At 44.3% G+C, this 26,492-nt stretch overlaps 1 protein-coding gene across 1 annotated transcript in view; it reads right to left on the reverse strand.

Annotated features, from left to right (window-relative positions):
* The window catches only part of Ankrd29 (ankyrin repeat domain 29), a 56,911-nt gene extending 42,247 nt beyond the window's left edge, over positions 1–14,664 (reverse strand). The window contains exon 1 of the mRNA XM_059246432.1: positions 14,565–14,664. Coding sequence (XP_059102415.1) covers positions 14,565–14,576 — 12 coding nt within the window. The 5' untranslated portion in view covers positions 14,577–14,664. The remainder of the gene's footprint in view (positions 1–14,564) is intronic.
* Between the last annotated feature and the right edge of the window lie 11,828 nt (positions 14,665–26,492).

Here is a 26,492-nt window from a genome sequence, read left to right on the forward strand (position 1 = left end):
CCGGGGGTCAGAGCTAATAGCAAGCCATAGCAGAGCTGGGCGTTCGTGGTGCACGCCTTTTATCCCAACACTTGGTAGGCAGAGCTAGGTAGATCTCTGTGTATTTGAGGCCCAACTGGACTACAGAGTGAGTTCCAGAAACCCTGTCTTGAAAAACCAAAAAAAAAAAAAACCACAACAGAGGAGAAAGAGGGCCCCACTCCCATAAGGCAGTGGAGGTGATGTGCAGGGCCTGAGAGAATCCTAAAAAACAGAACAGGCCTGAGCAGCCAGAGAAAACCTTTTTTCTTTCTAGAATTAGTTAGTACTCTATATGACCATTCATATCTTAACAAAGTTTAAAATGTATATATATATCTACATATATATAAATCTTGTAAATTTTGATATAAAATTAATACTTTAAGAAAAGTTTAAAGAATCAGAATAGAATCAAAGAGTTGAGATTAGTAATAGAATAGTCCCTTAATTAATTTGGCTTTTCTCCTGTCCCATAGCAGAAGATGGCTCTTTTCTTCTGGCATGATACAGGGAGTTTGCATTTTCCTTTTAACAACATGCTTGAATTTAAAGAAGGAGAGAGCCATTTTCCAACTCCAAAGTCAGCTTTAAATTTTAATTGAACTGGGACTATTAGAAGACAAATAGTGTTAGATCTTTAAAGAAGAGCAGAAACAAACATTTAGGAAGACATAAAATTTTTTTGATGACATACCCATACGCCATTTCACTCTGTTTCCTGGGAGAGATGATTTGTCCCTTTTCTTCAGTTGTCTCATTTGCCCAGTGTTCTTCAGATTCCTTATGATATTTTATAGATTTAGGAAATTTTTTATGTACCACTTCCAATGGCTGTTGTACAAAATATTGGCACAGAGTTGGGCTATTCAACATTCCCTGTGGGAGGACCCTCCATTGAAATCTTTTAACCGGTTGAGAGTTATTATAAGTAGGCACTGTGAAAGCAAATCTTTCTCTGTCTTTTTCTTGTAAGGGTATTGAAAAGAAACAGTCTTTTAAATCAATAACTATGAGAGGCCATCCTTTTGGTAATAGAGTAGGCAAAGGAATTCCAGATTGTAGAGAGCCCATTGGTTGAATTACTTTGTTAATTGCTCTAAGGTCTGTTACCATTCTACATTTACCAGATTTCTTTTTAATAACAAATACAGGAGAATTCCAAGGGCTGGTTGATTCTTCAATATGCTGAGCATTTAACTGTTCTTCTACCAGCTCTTCTAAAGCCTGGAGTTTCTCTGTTGTTAAAGGCCATTGCTGAACCCATACAGGCTTGTCTGTTAACCATTTTAAAGGTAGAGCTGTTGGAGTCTTTGGAAGATCATCAGTTGTTGTGCCCTGTTCTTGTATAATATGGATGGCTGGTGACCACTCATTAGAATAATATCTTTTAATATTTCTCTCAGAAACATGTGCTAGTTTATGATTTGTTTCTGAGATTGGAGGGATGTTAATCTGAGTATTCCATTGTTGCAACAAGTCTCGACCCCACAGGTTCATAGCTATGTTAGCCACATATGGTTTTAATTTTCCTCTCTGTCCTTCTGGACCTATACATTCGAGCCATCTTGCACTCTGTTTCACTTGAGATAATGTCCCAATTCCTAACGTTTACCTCCTGAAGAGGCCAAGGTGGATGCCAAAATTCTGGTGCAGTTATGGTAACGTCCGCACCTGTGTCTACCAGACCAGACAACAAAACACCATTTATTTTTATCGTTAATTTTGGTCTTTGTTCATTAATAGAAGTTTGCCAAAAAATTTTCTTTATGTTTTCTCCTGAATTTTCTATTCTCTGTTTCATCATCCTGACCAGCATGATTTATTCCAATAGGCATTTGGTTATTTAATTGCTCTGAGTAGGGGTTTCCTCTATGACTGCAGGAAAGGTTTGAACTGGATTTACTGTGGGGGCCTGCATGAGGCCCCTCTGGGAGTTTCCCAAAGACTGAGGCAAAGGATTATCTTGCCTGTCCCTTGTTGATCTACATTCATTGGTCCAGTGTTTTCCCTTACCACACCTTCTGCATACTCCAGAAGGATGGGGCATTCTGTTGCCATTGTTCCTTGAAGAAACATTGTTTCTAGGAATGACCTGTTTGCAATCCCTTTTCAAATGTCCTTGCTTTCCACATCCAAAACATCTAACATTCCTCAAACCTTTTGAAATTGCTTCTCTTACCCACATATCATCATGGTCATGAGCCTCAACATTAACCATGTCTCTAATCCAATCTTCCAAAGGTGTAGATCTTGCCTTTAACGGCCTGATTATTCTTTTGCATGCTGCATTTGCATTCTCAAAGGCCAAAGATTCAATTATTATCTGACTAGCTTCTGAATCTGGGGCCATTCTCTTTACTTCTGAAGCCAGTCTTTGTAAAAAATCTGTGAAAGATTCTTTTGGGCCTTGTATAACCTTTGTAAATGACTCAGTTTTTTTCCTGGTTCCTCAACTCTGTCTCTTGCATTCAAGGCTGCCGTTCGACATAGAATTAGGGTTTGGACATCATATAAACATTGTGTTTGTACTGAAGCATATTGGCCTTCTCCAATAAGCTGATCCTGGCAGACTTGTATTCCTTTATCCCTCCATTGTTTTTCTATGTTTTTAGCCTCATCTCTGAACCACATTTGCCACTGGAGCCTTTGACTGGGTTCAAGAACAGCTTGTGCCAGCTCCCGCCAGTCCTGTGGTATAATCCTATTATATGTTGACCAAGAGTTTAACATTTGCTTTACAGATGGGGAATGCATGCCATAAGATACTATTGCCTCCTTAAACCTTCGTAAATCTAACATTTCAATTGGAGCCCAAATATTTTGTGTAGTCATTTGATCAGGCGACTGCTGTACGGTTACTGGACAAACTAAGGGTGACTGTGTGAAAACAGGCTTTCTTTCTGTAACCCTATGATCCAATCTTGAAACAGCTTCACTATTAATTTCTTCTGTCTGAATTTGAATTTCTCTGTGATTCATTTTTACAGGTTTAACAAGTTTTTCTAAAACTGTTATCCTGGCACTTAAATTGACTATCCTTTTAAATAGTAAAATGAAGATAAGCATAGTAATAAACTGCATAATTCAATCAACATTAATCTTCTCATATAGTTGTTCCATTGTCAGACTGCCTAAAATTTCAAACAAAGCCCAATTTTCTTCCAATGTACACATAAAACCCATTTTTTTTAATGTGGAAAAAATTTCTCTTTTAAATAGTTTCCTTTAAAATATCTGATATATTAAGTGACTTACCAAGTCTGCGTAGAACAGTAGAAATCCGAGGGAATTTCAAAACAGCCACCTAGTGTCTGAGGTGTGAATCCAGAGAGAGAGAGAGAGAGAGAGAGAGAGAGAGAGAGAGAGAGGCCACAAATTCTGGCTAAGAGCTTAAATCCAGCCATGTGTTCCGCTTGAGCAGAGTCAAGCCTTGTCTCTGGCTTCCTTAAGCTCTAACCGCATGCATTGGCTTTACAGGCAGGGGTCCTGTTCAGCAGGGCAGGCCTGAGTTGTTTGTAGCTCCAGCTTTAAGCAAGTAGCTCCAACTGCGTGCAACCGCTTGGAGCTACAGTCAGTCTGGCCTGAGGCCAAGCCAACCTGGGCCCGAGCTGGGCCCAAGCTAGGGAGCCGGGCCACTCAGGCCAGAAACCGGACCTGCCGCCAAGCCAAGCCAAGCAGTTTTTAATGGATTCTTGTCACGTTGGGCGCCAAATGTAGATGTAACCAACCTTCTTATTAAATAAGAAACACAGAACCAATGCAAAGAAGAAAGCCAAGAGATCAGAGCTAAGAGCCTTACCCACCTGCTGCAGCTAGCCTCTTAAGCCAAGAGACCTCTCCAAAAGAGAGCTACTTCCTGTCTGTTTGTCTTTATATACACTTTCTGTTCTGCCTTCTCCTTGGTTGTAAACCCAAGCACGTGACTGCCTCGTCACTGCCTGTCTGTACAGACCTCCAGACACACATTGGAGCGTGTGTCTCCAATGCTGGCTGTATCCTTGAACACACAGAGATCTACCTAGCTCTGCCTACCAAGTGTTGGAATTAAAGGCGTGCACCATGAACGCCCAGCTCTGCTATGGCTTGCTATTAGCTCTGACCCCCGGGCAACTTTATTTATTAACATACAATTAAAATCACATTTCAGTACAAATAAAATACTACCATATTTCCCCTTTTCTATTTTAATTCTAGAAAAAAGGCTTCAATTAGCTGCATATATATGTCTTTGTGTTCGAGTCTCTTATCAGTTTTCTGCAGGAATTCATGGCCAGACCTAACATCAACTGAAGTCTCCAGGAAGAAGATGGGGCCCCACAACAACAACAATTCCACGTAGACAATAATAATATCATTAAGCTGACAAACATCATCTACAGATCACTTTTTGGACTACTAAGTGCTCAGAGCAATTTTGAGATGGCCAGCTGAGATGATCCAATCTCAAAGACTACTTGAATAAGGACTTGAGATAAACTCTGAACTTTGGCATTATACATAGACTGGATAATAAAGGATATAGTTACCTTTCCTAGAATTTGACAATTAACCTAAAATTTTTCTTTCAGGATAAAGATAACTTTGCCCATAACCAGCAGGAAGCAATTTTAAGGATACAATGCCCACATTCCCAAAGAGGTGGTGTGGGGTAGGTGGTTTTTTGGTCTTTTTAATGGGTTTTGGGTCTGGAATAATTTTCATTGTTTAGGGGGGTTGGTTACAAGTTGTTGTCAAGGGTTAGGAAAAAGGCTAAGCAAAGGAGATTAGATTTAAGGTTCTTGTTTAAAAAAAAGAAAAAAAAGAAAAGAAAAAGACAATTACTAGTTTTAAATACTTTACATTGGATTGGATTGTTTTATATTGGATACAAATTATATATATTGAAATTGATATTGTTAGAAAATTCTATATGTATATTTCTAATTGTACTTATACCGTTCATTTAACAATGTAATACAATTTTCTGATCCTTGAATGTTATTATTACCAACTATTAGGATATAAAGAAATGAAAGTTAGTAGTTAGACATTACAATAGAACTTGTAGTCATATTAGGCATGTTTTCAAAATTGAGCAGATATATTTTAGATAGATAGGTCATCTTCAAACCCTTCAGAGATCTACAGAATATGGCATTTAAAATGTTTTAATAACTTAGAAAATTTTTCTTTTTGTTATGACTATAAGACATGTCGGCTCCTGGCAGTACTAATCTACTTCAGAGAAAATATGGGCATTGAAGAAACTGCATATGGAGTTAACTTTCATTGTGGCAAAAGTTAGCCACTGGACAACAAAGTATCCTTGAATCAACTGTTGACAAACAGGACAGACAGGACATGAAACAAAGGACTACTGATTCTTCCCAAAACAAGTGTGGTTATGGCTTTATCAAAAGGCATCTTCTGAGGCCAGGACAATATGGCACCATCCCTGAAGTGCCCTTTTCTTCGAAGGCAGCTTAACAGGCAGTGGGCCGATGGCTTCTGATGTGCAATGGAACAGCAGCTGAAACAGTTATTCTTGAAGAGTAACTAAGCTCACGCCTCTCAATAGTAGACTGGCATTTAATAGAGGGATGTGAAGAAGAATGGGATGCTGAGATGAAGCCACATATACACAGCCAAGAAGAATGGACAGCTGAATTAAAAAAAAACATCAACAATTTCCAGAATTTAAAATCCTGAATCATGGCATGACACTAGTGGAATTCAGGTGTTTCTGGTACATGGACTGCTCTCACCCAATGTAAGGTCGAACTATTGACCTTGTGTACATCCTACTTCACAAATGAGTCTGTCAAATACGCTAAGCCTATAGGCTGAAGATGATACCCCAACACTGCGGAGAAACCTCAGGTAACTGTCCAGGCAGCTGGCTGTTTCTGTCAACTCACAAATTTTTTGGAAGTTGCTTGCATGCACTTCCTGCTTTTATTTTTGTTAGGTAATATTATTTTCCTTCTTGGATCTCTGAGGGAGTTGAAGATTAGTTAGTTATAGTTGAAGACTAGTTAGGATAGAAAGTGAATTAGGTACATTTTGGACTTACCAAAATAGGATAGATAATGGAATTATTTTCTCTGAATTTGTCAAATACAAATGGACTAGACATTGTTTAGGTATTTATCACTTGTATATATTGTATATAGTTATTGTACTTTGTATATAGTTTTTCTTATGTTAGTTATAACCTTTTTCCTTTTTTCTTTTTATTAAAATAGAGAAGGGGAAATATGGTAGTATTTTATTTGTACTGAAATGTGATTTTAATTGTATGTTAATAAATAAAGTTGCCCGGGGGTCAGAGCTAATAGCAAGCCATAGCAGAGCTGGGCGTTCATGGTGCACGCCTTTAATTCCAACACTTGGTAGGCAGAGCTAGGTAGATCTCTGTGTGTTCAAGGATACAGCCAGCATTGGAGACACACGCTCCAATGTGTGTCTGGAGGTCTGTACAGACAGGCAGTGACGAGGCAGTCACATGGTTGGGTTTACAACCAAGGAGAAGGCAGAACAGAAAGTGTATATAAAGACAAACAGACAGGAAGTAGCTCTCTTTCGGAGAGGTCTCTTGGCTTAAGAGGCTAGCTGCAGCAGGTGGGTAAGGCTCTTAGCTCTGATCTCTTGGCTTTCTTCTTTGCATTGGTTCTGTGTTTCTTATTTAATAAGACGGTTGGTTACATCTACAACTGGCTGTCCTGGAACTCACTCTGTAGACTAGTCTGGCTTCGAACTCACAGAAACCCGTCTGCTGCTGGGACTAAAGGTGTGTACCACCACAATGATCTCAACTTTGAACATGTTTCAACTGCCTAGGGGAGCATCCTGGTAGAAATATCTAGCAAAGAAATGGGTGTGTGTTCTCTGGCACTGTGACTACACACGGCCAGGCATCTTGAGCTAACACTTTTGAAGTTCAAGCTCAATGTTGCATGGTATGCTGTCTCCATAGACATCATTTACTCCTCAGCACAGCTCAGAGAGATGGGTTCTGTCATTTCAGACAAGGTAAGAGAGAAACAGCAAGTCAGGCACCAGGCACCCGTCACAGGTTGCCCCTTTTGGGAACACCACACTGTTCTGCCACTCACAAACTCTTCAGTAGACAGCAAGGAATAAGGCTGCCATGACCTCCGGTGACCTTTCCACCCGCCCTTCCAATCTCCTCTCTTGCCAAGACAGAAAGTTCCCCCAACTTTCCTTTCCATGGGGAGTCTACAAGAATCACAATCCTGGGTAACTTCCAAATCTCCCCTGCGTGCATTATGTAGAGAACCATAAAAGGTATGGAGAAGGCTGGGCAAGGCCTGCAGGCTTTAATGCAGACAATGCTCTGTCTCTGCCCTCCCTCCCCCACTTCCTCTGCCTTCCTCCTTTTCCTCCTGGACTTCCCACCATACTACACATACATTATAAGTCTCTGTGAAAAATAAAGGAAATAATAAGATGATACTCGGGTGAATTATATGCCAGGTTAAAACATCCTCATTTTGTTAATTTATTTTCCTGTGGCTTCTCCAAGTACTTTAAGGTACGTGGTGAACTGGAGTTCATCATGAGGTCATTTATGTTTGGGGACTTGGATGAAACACGGGACTTTTGTATTTGTCTAGCTGAGGCACAGCTGGCTTCAACGATGACCACAAAACTCCATAGTGAGATACTTCATCTTCCTGGCTAAGACTTGGTCAAGAAAGTTCTAGAAACTTTTGTTTAGCTCGCAGTCATGTTTTCTGTGATCATAAACTTCCCCCATCCCCAAATGAGTAGGGCTCTTGGCAGCCTCAGTCCTGAACACCAAGACTTGAGTGGTTGGAACAGCAGTTACAAAGTCAAAAGCCAATGTACTGAAATCCATGGACCTTACTATACACACACACACACACACACACACACACACCCCATCACCACCACCACCACCACCACCACCAACCAAAGAACAAAAGCCCTCAGTTTCCACTGTGTCTTACTTAGCTTTCTACTGTTGTGATAAAACATCATGACTAAAAGCAACTTCAGGAGGAAACTGTTTATTTAATCTTATACTTCCAGTTAACAGTCCATTACTGAGGGACGTCAGGGCAGGAACTGAAGCAGGGGCCATGGAGGAGTGCTGCTTACCGGCTTGCTCAGCGTGCTTTCTTATACCATCCAGGACCGCTTGCCCAGGTATGCTACACCCCCCAATGGACTGCACCCTTCCACCTCAATAATCAGTTAAGAAAACACCCCACAGGCTTGACTACAGGCCAGTCTGGTGGGGACATTGTCTCAGTTGAGGTCTCCTCATCCCAAATGACTCCAGCTCGTACATGGTTGACATAAAACCAGCCAGCACACACTGTATATATGCCTATTTCCTTGGCCAGAACAAATTAGGAATTGCCAATTAGGAAAGTAGATTTCTGGGGGCAAGCTGGTGCCTGAGGGAAGTGGGAGCTAGCAGGGCTGGGGTGGAACTCAGTGGTAGAGAGTCTGATTACCCTGTGCAAGGCCCTGGGTGTGAAATGAGGGGACTGGTAACAACAGAAAAAAAGCCGTAACAGCTTTGAAGGGGCCCACGTGGTTCAGAGTCACACTGCCCACATGCAGTGATTCCAACTCAACACACAAATGGCAGAAACTGTGATGTATGATGCCTTGCAGACTCTCATGGATGCATCAACAATGCTGACTTTTTGTTCATGGGGTTGGAAGACCCCAACACTTGGGCTGAAAATAAAAAGGTTAACTCCTGGCTCCCATGTTAAAGTTAATAAATATTCAAGAAATTGTTAAAGAACCCAACATCTTGTCAACTTAGTTAATTGTTGAATTTGGAATAACGTTGATCCCAGGAGAAAACAGTGTGCAAGCCTGGCTGTTTTCACCACAGTTACTGAGTACAGGCAGCAGCTGTAGAACAAAAGGCATAGTTGAAAGGAAAATTACTCATACCTAAGTAAATAGTTTAGAACACAAATGTCATAAAAATTCCCCGAAAGTTTACAGTAAAGTCTCCACAATTACTGTGGGCTGAGTGTGTTTCAATACGCTTGAACCGATGGGAGGCGGATGAAGAGCCTTGCTAACGTAAGTCACGACTGGCTGGAACTTGGGGCCTTTCCCCGAACACCATTCCACTCTGCTCCTGGCTAAGTCTTCTTTGCCAGCGCAGACTTCTCCTTCTCTCTCTGCTTCAGCCTCCCCACTTCCCCTTCCTGGTGGAGGCAGGGTCTTCTCACACTGCAGCACAAGATCTGGATTCTAGACCACTGCCCTTCAGTCAGACGTACAGATCTCCGCTCCTTCAAGACAAGCTAGCCACTTACAAAGATGGTATTAAAAATTATTTCTGCCAGGTGGTGGTGGCGCACACCTTTAATCCCAGCACTCAGGTGACAGAGGCAGGTGGATCTCTGTGAGTTCGAGGACAGCCTGGTCTGCAGAGTGAGTTTCAGTCCAGCCTGGACAACACAGTGGAACCTCATATCAAAAAACTAAAAACAACAAAATTATTTTCTTTTTTGAGATTATAACATAATTACATCATTTCCTCCTTCCCTTTCCTCCCTCTAAACCCTTCCCCACACCCCCCCTTCCTCCTTGCTCCTTTTCAAATTCATGGCCTCTTTTTTCATTAACTCATGATATATATCAGAGGACAATCCTCACCGTCATTCCTTAGGTGCTGGCCATCTTTCTCTTTGAGACAGAGCCTTTCATTGCTCTGGAGCTCTGCAAGTACACTAGGCCGGCTGACCGGCAAGCCTCGGGGATCTGCCTGTCCTGTCCCTACCTCCTCAGTGCCGGATCACCAGCATGTGCCACATGCCTGGCCGGGGGCTAGAACCCAGGTCCTCACGTTTGCCAGACAACTGAGCCACCGTCTCAGCCCGGAAGCTTCCTTACCGCTTACCCCAAGTGTTAGAACTCTGCCCTCACTCCAGCTACATGACTGCACATGCGCAGTTCAGGAGTTAAGCAAAGGGTCTTACGTCATCAGCGTGCGCAGGCGACGATGTGCGTGGTGTGGTCACGCAATCAGCGCATGCGTGGTGTAGCTCCATAAGGCCCCTTCACCAGGAGCCCTTAAAACGCCGGATGCGGACCCCACCCTCTCTGCTCTGCTCTCTCTCCCCCGCACCCCACTATCTTTCCCTCTGCTCTCTGCACGAGCTCCCCCACCCCTTCCTCCTAATAAAACTCTGAAACTAACACTGGGTTCTGTCGTGACCGTGACCTTTCCACGTGGTAACCAGCACTGCCACCAGCACTGCTTATCATTCATTTCACCAAGTCCAGAACTCCTCACAGGTCTTACTTTAGAAAACACCAAGTAATGTTCAGCTTCCTCTCAGTGGAGGCTCAACTTCTCCTCCTGTCCTTTAAGCCCCACGGGAGAGTCACCCCCACTTTTCTAGTTCATCTCTCTAGCTAGTGGAAGCCCCTCTGCTCAGGTTGCTTCCCCTCTGCCTCCTGCAAAGATCACCTGCTTGCAATTCTCCCTTCTATTCCCAAGCATTCAAGACATGCCCCATTGCCACTTTAAAACACATTTGTATTGAAACACAATTCACATGCTACATAATCCTCTCAAAAATGCAATCTTATGGCTTTTGGTTCCACAACCATCGCTACTATTCATTCCAGAACATTCCATCACTCTCCACAAAGAAACATACCCATTTACATATTAATGTTCCTTCCCCTCCTCGCCCTTACAACACTAATCTACTTTCTGTCTCTACGGATTCACCTATTCTAGACATTACATTAAGTGTCACCCTTACAACACTAATCTACTTTCTGTCTCTACGGATTCACCTTTCTAGACATTACTTGTTTCACTTACTGTGTGGATGTCCAAGGTTCCCACACTGCAGCATGTATTAAGGGTTCATTTCTTTTGATTGAACAGTTGTATTATATAGTTACATTTTGTGTCACTGTTACAAAATACCTGATGGAAACAACTTAAGGGGGGATTTATTTTGACCTTTTAAGAACAGGAAGAAGGCCAGCTGGATGGCTCAGCAGATGAAGATGCCGCTAAGTCTGATGACTTGATCTTGATCCCCATGACCCACAAGGTGGAAGGAGAGAACTCCAACTGCATGCTGTCCTCTGACCTCTTCAAGAACACCATGGGCATGCATGTGTCCACAACACAAAAACCAGTAAATGTTAAAATACAAAGAGAGAAGAGAGGTCAGAGGTTTTCCTTTCCATTCTGCAAGGAATCAGGTATCAAGTAGCAAGCTGCAAGCCAAGGAAAGAGCCTCACTGGACACAAGTTGGCCAGCACCCAGCACCCGACCTCAGACTTCCTAGTCTTTAGAACTTCAGAAAAACAGCATCTGCTGTTTAAGTCTCCCAGCCTGTTATTTACAAAGCAAACTGTGTCATCAGCTGATGGACATTTGGAGTGGTTCCATTTTTTTGCCTATTTTAAACACTATTGCTATGAATGGGTACACATGCTTTTGTATGGACATATTTTCATTTCTGACATGCGCATATCTAGGAGCACATTCCCTGGGTCATGTGATAATTTTGTGTTTTAAAGGTTTTGAAGACAGACCAGACTTTTGAAAACTCACATCTGTGTTGGGCAGGATGCCTCAGAGGTTAATGTGCTCGCTCTGCAAGTGTGAGAAATGACTGCCCATCCATAATTACAGCCTTGGAGAGGGTCCCCAGAGCGAGCTGGCTAGTAAGACTAGCTCTTTCAGGGAGGCTTTGTCTCATTGGCTAGGGCGGAAGTGCAAGCAAGTATGATTTTTGACATTGACCTCAGGCTTCCATGTACACCTGTACACCAGCATACATGTGCACTCACACCCATACACATGCCCTCCCCAGACAAACAAGCATACACATACATGTACACACCAACAAAACATGGACAAATTGAGTAAAAATGACCATATCCTGTTGCTAGAGTTTTCCTGCCTGGCCCACAGTCAGGACAAATCTCTATCACCTGCCAGTCCCACAGCCTCAGACCCGACCAAGTAAACACAGAGACTTATATTGGTTACAAACTGTATGGCCATGGCAGGCTTCTTTCTAACTGTTCTTACAGCTTAAATTAATCCATTTCCATTAATCTATACCTTGCCACATGGCTTGTGGCTTACCGGCATCTTCACATGCTGTTTGTCATAGTGGCGGCTGGCAGTGTCTCTCTGACTCAGCCTTCCACTTCCCAGCTTTATTCTCCTCCTTGTCCCGCCTACACTTCCTGCCTAGCCAATGGCCAATCAGTGTTTTATTTATTGACTAATCAGCAACACATTTGCCATACAGAACATCCCACAGCAATATCCTATTACAATCCCCCCAGCAATGTATGGGGTTCCATTCCTGCACATCTCTGCCACCACACCTGCCACTGTCTTGCTAATTGGTCATCCTCGTGGGAGTGGAGCAGTATCTCAGTGCGGTTTTGATTTGCATGTCCCTGATAGTAAATGATGAACATCTCCTCAGTGCTAACCCACCCATGCGTCTTAGTGATTTGCTGGTGATCATCTAAGGATGCTCAAGTTCAACCATCATAAAGCAAATAAACCTTTGACAACTGTGGATCCCAGCTGCAGCCATGGCCTGAGACAAAACGAACAACCACCACAACAAAAACAAGTTTCCAGAATCTCTTGAAGGAGTTCCCGATGCTGTGGGTTCCACAAGTTCCACTCGCTATTGTAATCTGGCTCCCGAACCTAATCCTTTGCAAAACTGCCCTTGGCCAGCCACCAGGGGCTGTTGTGTTACGCAATCCAGTGGTCTTTTTCATTCTTAGTTCAGTTCCCTGTGGAATCTAACATTAAGGCCCTGTTCATTTTTACTGAAAGACTAGAGCTCCTTGGCACATGATTCTGTTGTTGTTTGTTTGTTTGTTTTCCATCCGTATCCGGTTGTTCTTTCTCAGTTTTTCTCACTGGGCTTCTTATTCTGTTATTCTAAATCTTTTTGTTTTGTTTTTGAGCTTGTGTGTATGTGTGGGACATGTCTGCTGACAAGTCGGATGATAAAAGTTTGATCCCCAGGACACACAGATGTGTGTTCACACAGGTGTGCATATTGTGTGTTTCAGAGGTCAAAGATCAAGGTCAGATGTCTTCCTCCATTGCTCTCCACTTTATTGTTTGAGAAAGGGTCTCTCAGTGAAACCAGGCTGGCTGGCCAGCATGCCACTGGACTCTGCCTGTCTTTGCCCCCCTATCCTGAACACTGAAGTTACAGCCTGAACAAGCCATTGAACCGGTCCTTACCCGGGAGCCACGTCCCCAGTTCCCCATGTTAAATCTCGGTCTTCTTCACAGAGCAATACCCTTGGGTTCAGTTAGCACATATTTCTGCTCCCTGCAAAAATCTCATCTCCATCTGCTAAGCTGCCACTCTGGGTATCTGTCTAACCAGCACCTTCGTGTGGGTTCCCATTCACGCTCAAACTATTCCAAACCAACATTTCACTTTTGTCTCTCCTGCCTTCCCAACTCGTGAGTAACACCAGTTAACAAACTCTGCCACTTCAAACGAATCTTGTCATTTGTCTAATTCCTTCCATTCTCCCTGCCTACATTCCAGCCCAAATCCATTTCTTTTAATTTAAAGAAGTTTAAATTATATTTTTATTAATTCTTAAGAATTTCATAAAATGTATTTTGATCACATCACACACACACCCGAACAAGGCAGGGTAGGGAGACATATTGTCAGAACGCTAACCATAACGTCGTTCTGATGGTGTGTCCCCCTACCCTGCCTGTCTCCAGCGGTAGCCAGTGTCTTTCTGACATGCAAATCTCGTCCTGTTATTCCTCTGCTCAAATAAGTTATCACAAGAGATGGCGGTAGGGGCTTTGGAGTTTGACGCACCCAGATTTCAGTCTAATGGTGTTAACACCATTAGCTTTATAGTTGCGAATCTGGGAGGGTTATTTAGCGTCTCAAAAACAAAACAGAAAGAAGAAAGAAAGAAAGAAAGAAAGAAAGAAAGAAAGAAAGAAAGAAAGAAAGAAAGAAAGAAAGAAAGAAAGAAAGAAAGAAAAGAAAAGAAAGAAAAAAGAAGAAAACGAGAATAGCCAATTAGAGCATCATCCCTCTAGAGCATCACCCCCGAAGACTGGTTCACCAAGGCACATTTTAAATATCCGATCCATTTGACTTGTTTTTATTAAAACCTTCCAGCCAGGACAAATCAATGGCTCTCACTTTCACCCTCAAGTGTGGGGATTAAATGGAACGACTTTAATGAATGAACTCTTCAAAAAAGACAAGAGTCCTTTGGACGCAGAAGCCTGGCGATCAAAAGCACTTCCGCTCTGCAGATAAGTGCTCTGAGGAGGAGGCGGGTGCGGGAGGACCCGGAGGGCCTGGCTGGATGCTGCGGGGAAGCCCTGACCTCCGCAGGCTTCTTCGTGGCCGCGGCCTGTTACCATGGCGACAGTCCCCGCCGCCCGCCGGGCTCACCAGACCCCCGCGGAAAGTGCGCCCAGCTGGAGCGCAGCGGAGCCGCCCCAGTCCTCCCGTCCCGGCCCCGCGCCGCTCACCTTGAAGGACATCCTGCACGTGTCCGCGGCCGCCGCCCGCCTTCCCCGCTCTCCGCCCGCCTTCCCGGCTCTCCGCCCGCCTTCCCCGCCCGCCGCCGCCTGCCGCAGAGGGGCCGCCCCGCGCGCTCCCGCCGAGTGACAGCGCGGCGCCGGGATCGCGCGTGCACTGGGCTCCGGCCGCGCTGACACGCCTCACCCCGCGGGCACACGCGCACAGCCCCGAATTCCGCGTGCACTCTGAGCTCTCCACACTCACGTCACGCTCCACACACAGCTTCCACACACACAGTTCTCCATACTCCACGCTAGGACGCCCTCCACACGATACCCTGCACCACACACACAGCTTCCACTCACAGTGATCACACCCACCCAGGACGCCCTCCACACGATATCCTGCACCACACACACAGCTTCCACTCACAGTGATCACACCCACCCAGGACGCCCTCCACACTGATATCCTGCACCACACACACAGCTTCCACACACAGTGATCACACCCACCCAGGACGCCCTCCACACTGATATCCTGCACCACACACACAGCTTCCACACACAGTGATCACACCCACCCAGGACGCCCTCCACACTGATATCCTGCACCACACACACAGCTTCCACACACAGTGATCACACCCACCCAGGACGCCCTCCACACTGATACCCTGCACCACACACACAGCTTCCACACACAGTGATCACACCCACCCAGGACGCCCTCCACACTGATATCTTACACCACCCACACAGCTTCCACACACGGAGATCACTCACTCAGGACACCCTTCACACTTATGTCACACTTCACGTAAGTTTCCAAGAGTTCTCATGTTCACATCACGCTTCACACACACAGCTTCCATATACAGGTCTCCACACTGTACCAGTGAGATCCTCCATGTCATGGCACACACCATTCACATAGGCTCTCCACACAGAGTCTGCACCCCGGACGCCCCTGCACTGATGTCCTGCGTACACCACACACCTCAGGTCGTACATCCATCTTTCCAAAGTGCTCCACACACACACTTTCCAAATTCCATACACACCGTGCTCTTAGTGTCGCACACACATTCCCCTCACTCACACCCACACGTTTAAGCCCGCAGACCCAGGAGGAGCCTTGTTTGTACTAGCTGATGCTCAGCCTTCAGTACAGAACAAATATCATGGTATTTTAAAACGAAGTTATGGAGGAATTGGTCCACCATCCCAGCACTCTTTCAAATAGCTATTTTTATTTTGTTTTTCCCATTCCTTTTCTCTTTTGTTCTTTTCCAAGAATTTGTGAGTGTCTCCCCCCTCCTTTCTAGTAGTGTTGACGGGAAAGTTTTTGAAAGGAACCTTTTGATCACATGAGCAGTGGGTTTCCTTTTGGAGCAGACATGCCTCCTTATTCTGTTTTATTACTGTAGTAATGCCCTTTTCGTGTCCGTGTGATGCACAGCTGTCCACTCCTCACACAGACCGCTGCCTCTTGGACTGGGCTTGGGGTAATTAGCAGTGGAAGGGCCATTTTTAAATTAAAAATATTGTTTTCAGTGTATAAAAGTAAAAATATTAGAAGATTCCAATGTAAAGGTAAAAAGGTGGATGTCTTACCCTCCAGCCCGGTGGGAGCCATTCATTCATTCTCTCATCACCCTGTCCGTGTCTCCCTCATTCATTCATTCTCTCATCACCCTGTCCATGTCTCCCTCCCTCTCTCACCCATTCTCCCATCGCCCTGTCCATGTCTCCCTCCCTCTCTCACCCATTCTCCCATCACCCTGTCCATGTCTCCCTCCCTCTCTCACCCATTCTCCCATCGCCCTGTCCATGTCTCCCTCCCTCACCCATTCTCCCATCGCCCTGTCCATGTCTCCCTCCCTCTCTCATTCATTCTCTCATCACCCTGTCCATATCTCCCTCCCTCTCTCCTCCATTCTCTCATCACCCTGTCCGTGTCTCCCTCCCTCTCTCCTCTATTCTCCCATCGCCCTGTCTGTATCTCCCTCCCTCTCTCCTCCATTCTCCCATCGCCCTGTCCATATCTCCCTCCCTCTCTCCTCCATTCTCCCATCGCCCTGTCCATATCTCCCTCCCTCTCTCACCCATTCTCCCATCGCCCTGTCCATGTCTCCCTCCCTCTCTCATCCATTCTCCCATCGCCCTGTCCATATCTCCCTCCCTCTCTCCTCCATTCTCCCATCGCCCTGTCCATATCTCCCTCCCTCTCTCACCCATTCTCCCATCGCCCTGTCCGTGTCTCCCTCCCTCTCTCCTCCATTCTCCCATCGCCCTGTCCGTGTCTCCCTCCCTCTTCTCAACCACATTTATGATGAATATTTCATTGTAAAGTTGTTAAAAATACAAGTACAAATACAAGCGAATCCTGAAAATGGAAATGTAACTCTTCTGTGAATTTCTATTTGTCAATTCTTGCTATTAGCTGTTAGGCTAATGGAGTCCTTTTTAGGAAGTCCTAGCCTGTATCTGATGTTTTTCTCCTAGCAATTTCAAAGTTTCAGGCCTTTGATCCATTTTGCTTTGACAACTTTTTAATATATTTTTTTAAATAAAAAAAGACTCAACCTTTCCCCCTTGTCTTAGATCCCTCTATGGACAACACAAACTTTCACGTTGCTGTGGTTACTGTGACATAAGGCAAGCAGCAGAGCCCTGCCTGCAGGTTGGATGGGCACATGGAGAAAGGGAAGAGCAGTCACTTAATATTTGTACTTAGAGCTAGTCGGCTCCCTTGTGAAAATCCTGGGAGAGGGGTCTCATCCCACTCCGCAGAGAAGACTGAGGCCCTGAGAGTGACTTGCTAATAACCGATAGGGCTAGACCTGCAGTTAATCCTGTTTGACTATAAATATCTTTTCACTTCTACCACCACAGGCTGCCCGTGGAAGTGCTTTCTGGCAGCCTCTGGCCAGGGTGCTGATCCTTTCTTGTCTCTGGAAAAATGGGACTCACACAGCAATCCTGCACCTGGCTAATGGGATTATTTTTGGTCTCTGTGGGTGCTTAATGCACCGTCCCACACACCTGGCTAAGTTCATCTTCATAAAACAGTCCCCAGAGAAAACAAAACTGTCAGGGTCACCATCAGACAAATTTTTCTAAAATAGCTCACCCCAAAATTTATCGGTGACCCACACTGAGCCTGACATGGAAGGAAGTCCATACCCTCCCACTTCCTTATCCATATGAGGCTCTTCCCTTCTTGTCCCTAGTAACCATTTACTATTTTTAGAACTTTGTGGAGAGGCCTTGTGAGTCTTGTTTTAGTTTTTTTCCGAGGTTTATTTATTTACTGAGTCTCGTGAACTTCACACCTCCCTCTTGAAGAGAATGCTTTAAAATTTCATGACCTATAGAACTCACCTCTAGGATGGAATGTTTCAAATCATGGGGGGAGGTGTGGGCGCGTGAGTGGAGGGCAGGCTACCCAACAGACACCCTCTACCATGATCTGATGAAGCAGGAAGGTCCTTACCACAAGACTTTGGGCTGATGGAGGCACCATGTTCTTGGACTTTGCAGACTCCAGGACTGTAAACCAAATAAATCTCAGCTCTTTATAAAGTACGCAGTCTTAGGTATTTTGTTATAGCAACAGGAAATAGGCAAAGGCAGTGTGGTAGTTTGAATGTAATTAGCACGCCTTTAATCCCAGCATTGGGAAGGCAGAGGCTGGTGGATCTCAAAGCTTGAGGCCAACCTGGTCTACAGAGCAAGTTTCAGGACAGACAAGCTCAGGTAGTGAAGGACAGAAAGCTGGTGAAGATGTAATTGAACAAGAGGATGATGTTCCAGCCCCAGCAAGCAGCAGAACTTGGCAGCTTTGGTTATGTGGTTCTGGCTTTAGAGTTAAGGATAGAAGAAATGGGTTGTGGAATTTGCCTCCATGCCTAAAGACAGTCATAGAGGCCAGGCATGTGTCAGGGGTGTCCTTGAATGGAAGCCTAGTAGGGAGGCCATTGTGTGAAGCTGTGAAGTTGAAGCCTAGATTGTCTTGGAGAAAGCAAGCTATCAGAGATGCCAGAGCTGTGGGACACCTGCTGAGGAGAGCTGCTAACAGGGAGTGGAACCAGCCCAAGGAAAAGAAGTATTCTTTCAGTCAAACTTGAACAGAGTCGGAGATCTGAAGAGCATTTTGACATCAGACACGGAGACTCAAAGTTTGGAGTTTGCTCAGCTGGTTTTCAGTCTTGCTTTGGTCCAGTATTTCCTCACTATGCTCCCTTCCCTACATTTGAAATGGTAATGTATATCCTGTGCAATTATATGTTGGAAGTATGTGATCTGCTTTTTGATCTTGATTTTATAGGGGATTGCAGTTAAGAGATTGCATGAGTCTCAGAAGAGACTTTGGACTTTGAAACAAGTTTAGAACTGTTACTGACTATGGGGATTTCTGAAGTTGAACTAAATGCAGTTGGCATTATGATATTGTTATAAGCTTATGGGGGCCAGCGAATGGAATGTGGTGGTTTGAATGTAATTGGCCCCCATAATCTCATAGGGAATTGCACTATAGGAGGTGTGGCTTTGTTAGAGTGGGTGTGGCCTTGTTAGAGGAAGTATGTCACTATAGGGGCGGGCTTTGAGGCCTCCTATGCTCAGGATACCGTCCGGTGTTTCATTCAACTTCCTGTTGCCTGCCAGATGTAGTATCCTCAACTCCAGCACCAGATCTGCCTGCATGCTGCCATGTTTCCCCATCATGATGATAATGAACTAAACCTCTGAAACTGTAATCGAGTCACTTCAATTAAATGTTTTCTTTATAAGAGTTTCCGTGGTCATGGTGTCTCTTCAAAGCAATAAAAACCTTAACTAAGACAGGTAGGTCTATGACTCTTGTTCTGTCCAAAGCCTTTTCTGGTCTTGTAATTACACATGGTTTAATTGTGGACATGTGTCAGATTCTGAGTTCTGAGACAGGAGGGAAGCTGTTCTGGGTCGTGGTAGTGGTGTGGGCCTATGTGGGGAGATCTGTGCAGGAAGAGATGGTCTTACATGGATATGAGACCCAAGATTGGTGCAACCACTTTGCAATATGGGAAGAAAATCTTGGTGACAGAACAGACAATAGTGTCACCAAGGCCATGTATTATCCAATCATGACTTTCTTGCCCCTGGATTTCTTGTTTAAATCACTTGCAGTGGTTTCTGTCTTTGTTTCCATTGGAAGATTCCTGATAGATGGTGAGATTGGAAAAGCAGGAACAAAGGATCAGGAACTAACCCACACTAACCAAGATCCACCAGGTGCTGACATTTTGAATGTGCCTCAGACTTTAATTGTCCTTCTTATCCTAGGCAAAAGTTATTACTGGTGAAAAAATGGAAACCCTTGGTGGGTGAGAAATTTGTGATCATAGCAGGGATTTGAACCCAGGATAGCAAAGCCCTGCTCTCCCACTGTGTTAACTCACCAGTTCATATGCAGGTGCTGGCTCAGTGTCAGAAGGGACTCACTTGCTCTCCACTTGACAATCTTAAGACTGTAGATAAAACCCAGTCAGCAAGAGTCACCTGCTGCCTGTCATCTGGGTCACTGAATATCTACCACCTCATCTTAGGAAAGCCATGTAGTCAATCTCTGCATAAGAATGCCATTTTACTCAGAGACAAAGTAGGATAGACTCACGGGAGGACTTGGTTCTCCATGGCCAGTGGGCTACTCCTGACAGCCAATGCAGGGGAAGTGGTGTGTACCCAAGCCTCTATGCTGGAGCAGCAGGACCCTGTCCCCTCCACTCAAGGGACAGACACAGTAGTGGGGTCTGGCCAGGTGTCATATGATGCACAAACTTAAGTATAGCAAAAGGGTACATGCAGAGTCTGAAACAGACAGGTGTCCCGTGACAGGTGATAGTCAGGCACAGCCTGTTCTCCGTGAGGTAAAGTTCCAGGAAGATGCCCAGTCTCCTTTTTTTTTTTTTAATTTGTACCAAATTTTTCCATTTGAAGGTATAGTACAGACTAAAGAACTCAAGTAGATGCTTTGGATGTGTTCCAGGGTGTGTTTGTCAAAAAGCTATTCCACCAAGGCAGATTTGGGAGCTCCCATCTTCAACAAGATGGTTACAGGGTCACTGTGTTCTTTGATGGATTTCACCTGCTTGTTTGGTAAGGCATCTCAGTGCAGACATTTTTGTCAGTGGCCTCTGTGCAGTTCCAGGAGTGACTGGTTCACACTCTTTTCCAAGTGTGAGGCATACTCCGTTTCAGCATGCTTTCCCACACAACTGGATTCTTTGTTTGTTTGTTTGTTTTTGTTTTTTGTTTGTTTGGTTTTTTGAGACAGGGTTTCTTTGTCCTGGAAGTCACTCTGTAGACCAGGCTGGCCTTGAACTCAAAGATACACCTGCCTCTGGTTCCTGAGTGAAGGAATTAAAGGCACACACCACCACCTGGCTTTGGTCTGGATTCTTGATATCCTGCAGGAAGATTTGGCCACCTAACAAGGTACCCAACTTAAATCAGTTTCTCAGCATGTTCCCTCTCCTCACAAGATCGATGGAGAAAGTAATTGGCAAAGTTCCTCAGAGTCAGTCACATTGTTCCAGTCAAAGTAGCAAGATGTGGACAAATCGACACAGGAGATATAGAGTTCCAGGTTATCTGACAGTTGAGGGCAGCCGTGTGTCCTGGTGGTAGGTCTGGCACACCTTTGAGGGGGACATGATAGTCATGTGGTTGAGTCAATACCCATTCTTAAGTGGCTGCATCAGCTCATTTAAAAATGTAATATAAATTTCTTGTCCTTGAAAGTTATTATTACAAACTATTTAGGATAATTAAGAAATACAGGTTAGTAGTTAGCATACTAACAATCAAATTTGTGGCCATGTTAGGTATGTTTTCAATGTCAAACAGAGATATATTTTAGATAGACAGATGGTCTTCAAACACTTCAGAGTTCTACAGAATATGCCATTTAAGATGTTGTAATAACATAAGGCTTTTCATGACAGTGAGACATGTCTGCTTGTGGCAGCACCAATTTACTTCAAAGAAGATGATGGGCATCGAAGAACCTTCACATGGAGTTTGCTTTCATTGTGGCAAAGTTAGCCACTGGGCAAGAAACTGCCCTTGCCTCCACTGCTGACAGTATGCAGTCCAAATTGGACAAGCAGGACACAAAAGAAGGTGACTTGCAAACTTTGTCAAGACAAGGTAGGACAGTCCTTCAAAATCCTGCTTCACAAAATAGTCTGTCACATATTCTAGGCCTGTAGGCCGAAGATGGATGCCCCAATGTTGCAGAGGAACTTTGGATGACTCTCCGGGCAGGCAGCTGTCTTTGTCATTTCTATAGTTATAGCAGTTGTTTGAGTCCTGAATTTTATTTAATAATAGAATGACATAAGTAATCACTTGAAACAACAGAACTGAAAAGAACCAGCTGAGCACAGACAGTGTGCTGGGTTCCCACTCTTTCCTCTGCTTAAGAAGCTGCTTGGAACTTTTCTGAGTGCTTCCCGTGACATCTTGCATTGTGTTCTATTTACATTTGCTTTTTAATCCTTGCCAGACAGTATTGAATGCCTTTTTATGTAAACACATAGGAAAAAAAAAACGGTAAAAACAAAGTAAGAGGTAGAGAAAATGGGATAAAGAGAAATTGAAAATAGAAAAAAACTAATAATATTCGCCCGGGAGTGAGGGAGAGCAGAAAGTGGAGGTAGGCGGCCCAGCGTGACTCTGAGCTCCACAGCAGCAGCCAGGGCAAAGGAGCACCAGACATTCTCCAGTGGTATACAAAGGGTTCAGCCACTGCAGACAGAATGGAGCTGCTGCAGATAATGCAAGGCCACCTCAATAATCTCTTTACGGCAAACACATCAGTTTCACAAAACTTGGTTTTGGAACATTTCTTTGTATTAGCCAAGAGACTAACCTCAAAGGAATATTAGGAAAACTCAAAATAGTGCAGTTGAGGTACAGTATCTATTGAGCTAGCCTCTAGAGCAGTGATTCTCAACCTTCCAAATGCTGTGACCCTTTAAGATAGTTCCTCATGATGTGGTGACCCCCAATCATAAAATTATTTCATAACTGTAATTTTGCTACTGTTATGAACGGTAATGTAAATATCTATGCTTTCTTATGGTCTTAGGTGGACCCCCTGTGGAAGGGTCCTTTGACTTCAAAGGGGTCACAACCCCCAGGTTAAGAACCACTGCTCTGTTATGAGAACCCACAGGCGTCTGTTGAAGGATCTCAGGAGTGTTTTAAGATATAAAATGGGGGTAGTACACTCACAGACACAGACGGAATAAACACCAGTGCCGTGCAGCTGTTGTCCCCCACTCAGCCCAAGAGTGATGAGACTCCACTGCAAGCTGCTCCATGCAGGCTGACCTGGTCCTTGCTACCCAAGAGAGAGCACGGCCCCATCTCTCTCCTCTTAAGTGGTCACGTATGCAGACAAGACCACACCCATTGGGTCAGATACCCCCAAAATCATTGATTGAATGAAATGAATTCCCACAATACTTCCCCCTTTTTGTCTATAAGAATGTTCTATTCTAAACCTAATACAAAGTTGTACACATTATGAACAATTATCAAGTATCGTCTAGACGAAAGAGAAGGTAATAGCATAAACAAACATGGAATTACAGCCAACAAGAACAACATCAAGCAAGAGACACATACCAAATGTCCAGGACAAAGGCGACTGGCAAGTTACAGAGATTACTCTAACAGCTGTCCTATTCTGAAGAATCTAAATCTTGTACCTGAAATGCTCTTAGCTAAAATACTCAAGGATTATAACTGTATCTATCTAGTCTTCAACCCCATCAAAGACCTGAGAAGGAAAATAATGTTATCTGAGTAAGCAAGAAGTACAAGCAAGCAATTTCCAAAAAATAAATAAATAAATAAATAAATAAATAAATAAATAAATAAATAAATAAATAAAAATGCAGGGAATGGCAGACAGCTGGCTGCCTGGACACTGCTCTAGAGGAGTTCCAGTGGACCACTGATTCTTAGATACAACTGTTCCCGCTGTGGTCTGAACGCTTGTGTTACTCCGCCATTCCTATGTTGCAATCGATTCCCAGTGCAATTGTTTTAAAGGTGGAGCCGGATTGGGAGGACGGAGCTTGCTGCACCAGCATGAGGACCTGAGTTCGAATCCTTAGCACCCACATACAAAAAAGCTAGGTGTGGCCACACATGTGTGCAACCCCAAGGCTTTGTGAGGCAGAGACAGAACAACTAACTGCTGGGCTTTTCTGTTTGCCTCCCTAGCTCCAGCTTCCGTGAGAGACTGTCTCAAGGGAATCCAGTAGAGAGTGATATCAGAATCCTCTTCTGGCCTCCACATGTGTGTACATGGACACATGTGTCTGCACACATGGGCACATGTATGCATACATCCCACACATATCACACGCACATACATAAAAATAAAAAGATGATACTAAGGTAAGATAGAAAGGCAGATGTGAAGGAGGGGTGAGGAGAGAGAGAAGCCCCCACCAGGGATGTGCTTTGCCGTTCATAACGACAGAAGTTTCAACACTACTGGTAAAGCCACAAACGTCTTCCCAGGAAGTGCATGTTTCCCAAGACAACTCAAGAACAGGTGTTAAACACCAAATGAACCACGCTTACCTGAGGCTGGGATGTTTGTAACCTCGTGTTTTACTTCAGCAACACCCCTGTCTCATCCCTGAGGCTAAAGCTTCACCGTATGAAACCACCTTACAATTGCATTTACTGAAGAAAATTAAAGGTAGGAAAAAATAAGCCAACTAACTCATGCAGTTTTATTTAATTGGTAAACACTACTTAAAATTTAAACTTTTCTTCGTCTTCAAGCTTTACATCCTTTGAGTAATATAATTTGAAATATCACAGCATCAAATATGTGATATTTTATATATATATGTCTATATGTGTGTGTCTGTCTCTCTCCCATCATTGTGAAGATGGACGTGTCTTTCTTTAACACCTACACTTTTATCTGAAGCATGTACTCTCCTTTACTCTTATTTTTAAGGCTTATTTTTGTTCATGTGTGTGTATGTGTGTGTGTGTGTGTGTGTGTGTGTGTGTATGTGTGTGTGTGTGTGTGTGTAACACGTGTGGAGGCACCCTTGAAGGCCAGAAGAGGCCTCAGATCTCAGGGACCTTGAGTTACAGGTTGTGAATTACTCGATGTAGGTGCTGTCGCTGAACTCGGGTCCTCTGGAAGAGCAGGCAGCTGCCCGAGCTGTGAGCCTTCTTTCCAGCCCTCCCTCTTAATCTTAATAAATTCACCGACTTTCCTTTGCTCTCACTCACTCTGAAATTCTTTTTCCTGGCGTTGTCAAGGACGCTCTGTGGAGGCCCCCAAAGGGAAAGGTACCCCTCAGGCTGCTGGTGGCAGTTCTGGGCTGTGTCTTCTACCACACCGCCACTGATTAGATCACAGGGTGGAGTTCTCCTGAGTGGGATTGGGACTCTCGTGGAAGAGAACACAGCAACCAGGCTTCATCCATGTCTGGAAACTGAACCTTCACTGGAAGCTGCATTTGTTGGCCCCTAAACTCTGGACTTTCCACAATCTAAATACAGGTTTGATTTTTATAAACTACCTGGTTTATAGTAATTTGCTCAAGCAGCCAAAATGTATGAATAGTTCCCTTCAAGGAATCAAATCATTACATTTGGCTTGTGTGGTTACACTGCATGGCTTATACAAACCAGAAGTAGAAGGAAATGGGAATTGATACTCCTGTCTTAAAGGAAATTTAGAGGTTTTAGCTAAGTGGGAACTACCCTCCTAGTCAAGGAGCAGCACATGCTAATGAGCCCTGCCTGACTATAGGACGTTAAGTGTTCATGTGGCCAGAACTCATCCATATGAACAGGTTCTGTCATGGGTTATGTGGCTTAGCACAAGCCATCACATGATAGAATGGTCAGTCGGGGATCAAGCTGGAGCAGGATCAGAGAGCACAAGCCAGCTTGCACAAGCATGTTGCTCTCTACAATTCCACCCACAATTTCCCCCAGCTCACGCCCATTATATAGGGAATCCCTTAGGACAAGATGGAAAAATCTGGCTCATAGATCACCTATTAGACTATAGGTAGTTATGCCAGTGTAAGCAGAGGCTGGATAGTGGATACATTGTAATTCTTCCTTGAGGTGGTGGTGGTGGATTGAAAAGCAGAACTTTGGTTAAAGGTCATTGACTTTGTACAGAAAGAGAAATGGACCAAGATCAGGCTATATATGACTAGTGGGGAGAGGATAGTGGCTGGAGTTGTGGTCATATTCCTAGAAAGAGAGAGTCTGGAGACTGGGGAGAACAGCTCTAGCGCAGAGTGTGTGAACTCTGGGAGTGAACTTTTATGGGAGTAGGTACACAGTGCAGAGATCTTGTCTTGTACATTAATGCTTAGTGAAAACCACTTACCACAAGAGATGAGCCAAAGTACCATAAACAAAGTGACTTAACCATTTGACACAACCAACTTCTATCACGGACATCCCAGTGCTCTGATGGACGTGAGTGATGTGGCCACAGCAGCAAGAGAGGGTCATGACTGGTCCAATAGCATGGTCCCACTAACCAAATTTGATACAGGTACTATGGACACTAAAGATCTAACCTGCACAACAGTACCAGTACCAAGTCTCCAGTATGATACCTCCACTCAAGGGTATCACCTGTTCACTGGTGCCAAGTTGACTATATTAAATACTTTCCTGGAAAGTAGTAGGCTGGTGATTTATTTTGACAGGAATAGATACATATTCCTGTATGGGTTTGCTGTTACTGCCTGTGGGGCCTCAGACAACACTATTATCCAGGAGCTAATGGAGAGTTTGCTCCAGTAGCATAGAACCCAGAGCTACGTCAGATCAAGAGAACCACTGCAGGGCTGAGGCAATGGCTCCACTGGTTAGGCC

Source organism: Peromyscus eremicus, chromosome 19 (assembly GCF_949786415.1).
Source record: "Peromyscus eremicus chromosome 19, PerEre_H2_v1, whole genome shotgun sequence".
Classification (NCBI taxonomy): domain Eukaryota; kingdom Metazoa; phylum Chordata; class Mammalia; order Rodentia; family Cricetidae; genus Peromyscus; species Peromyscus eremicus.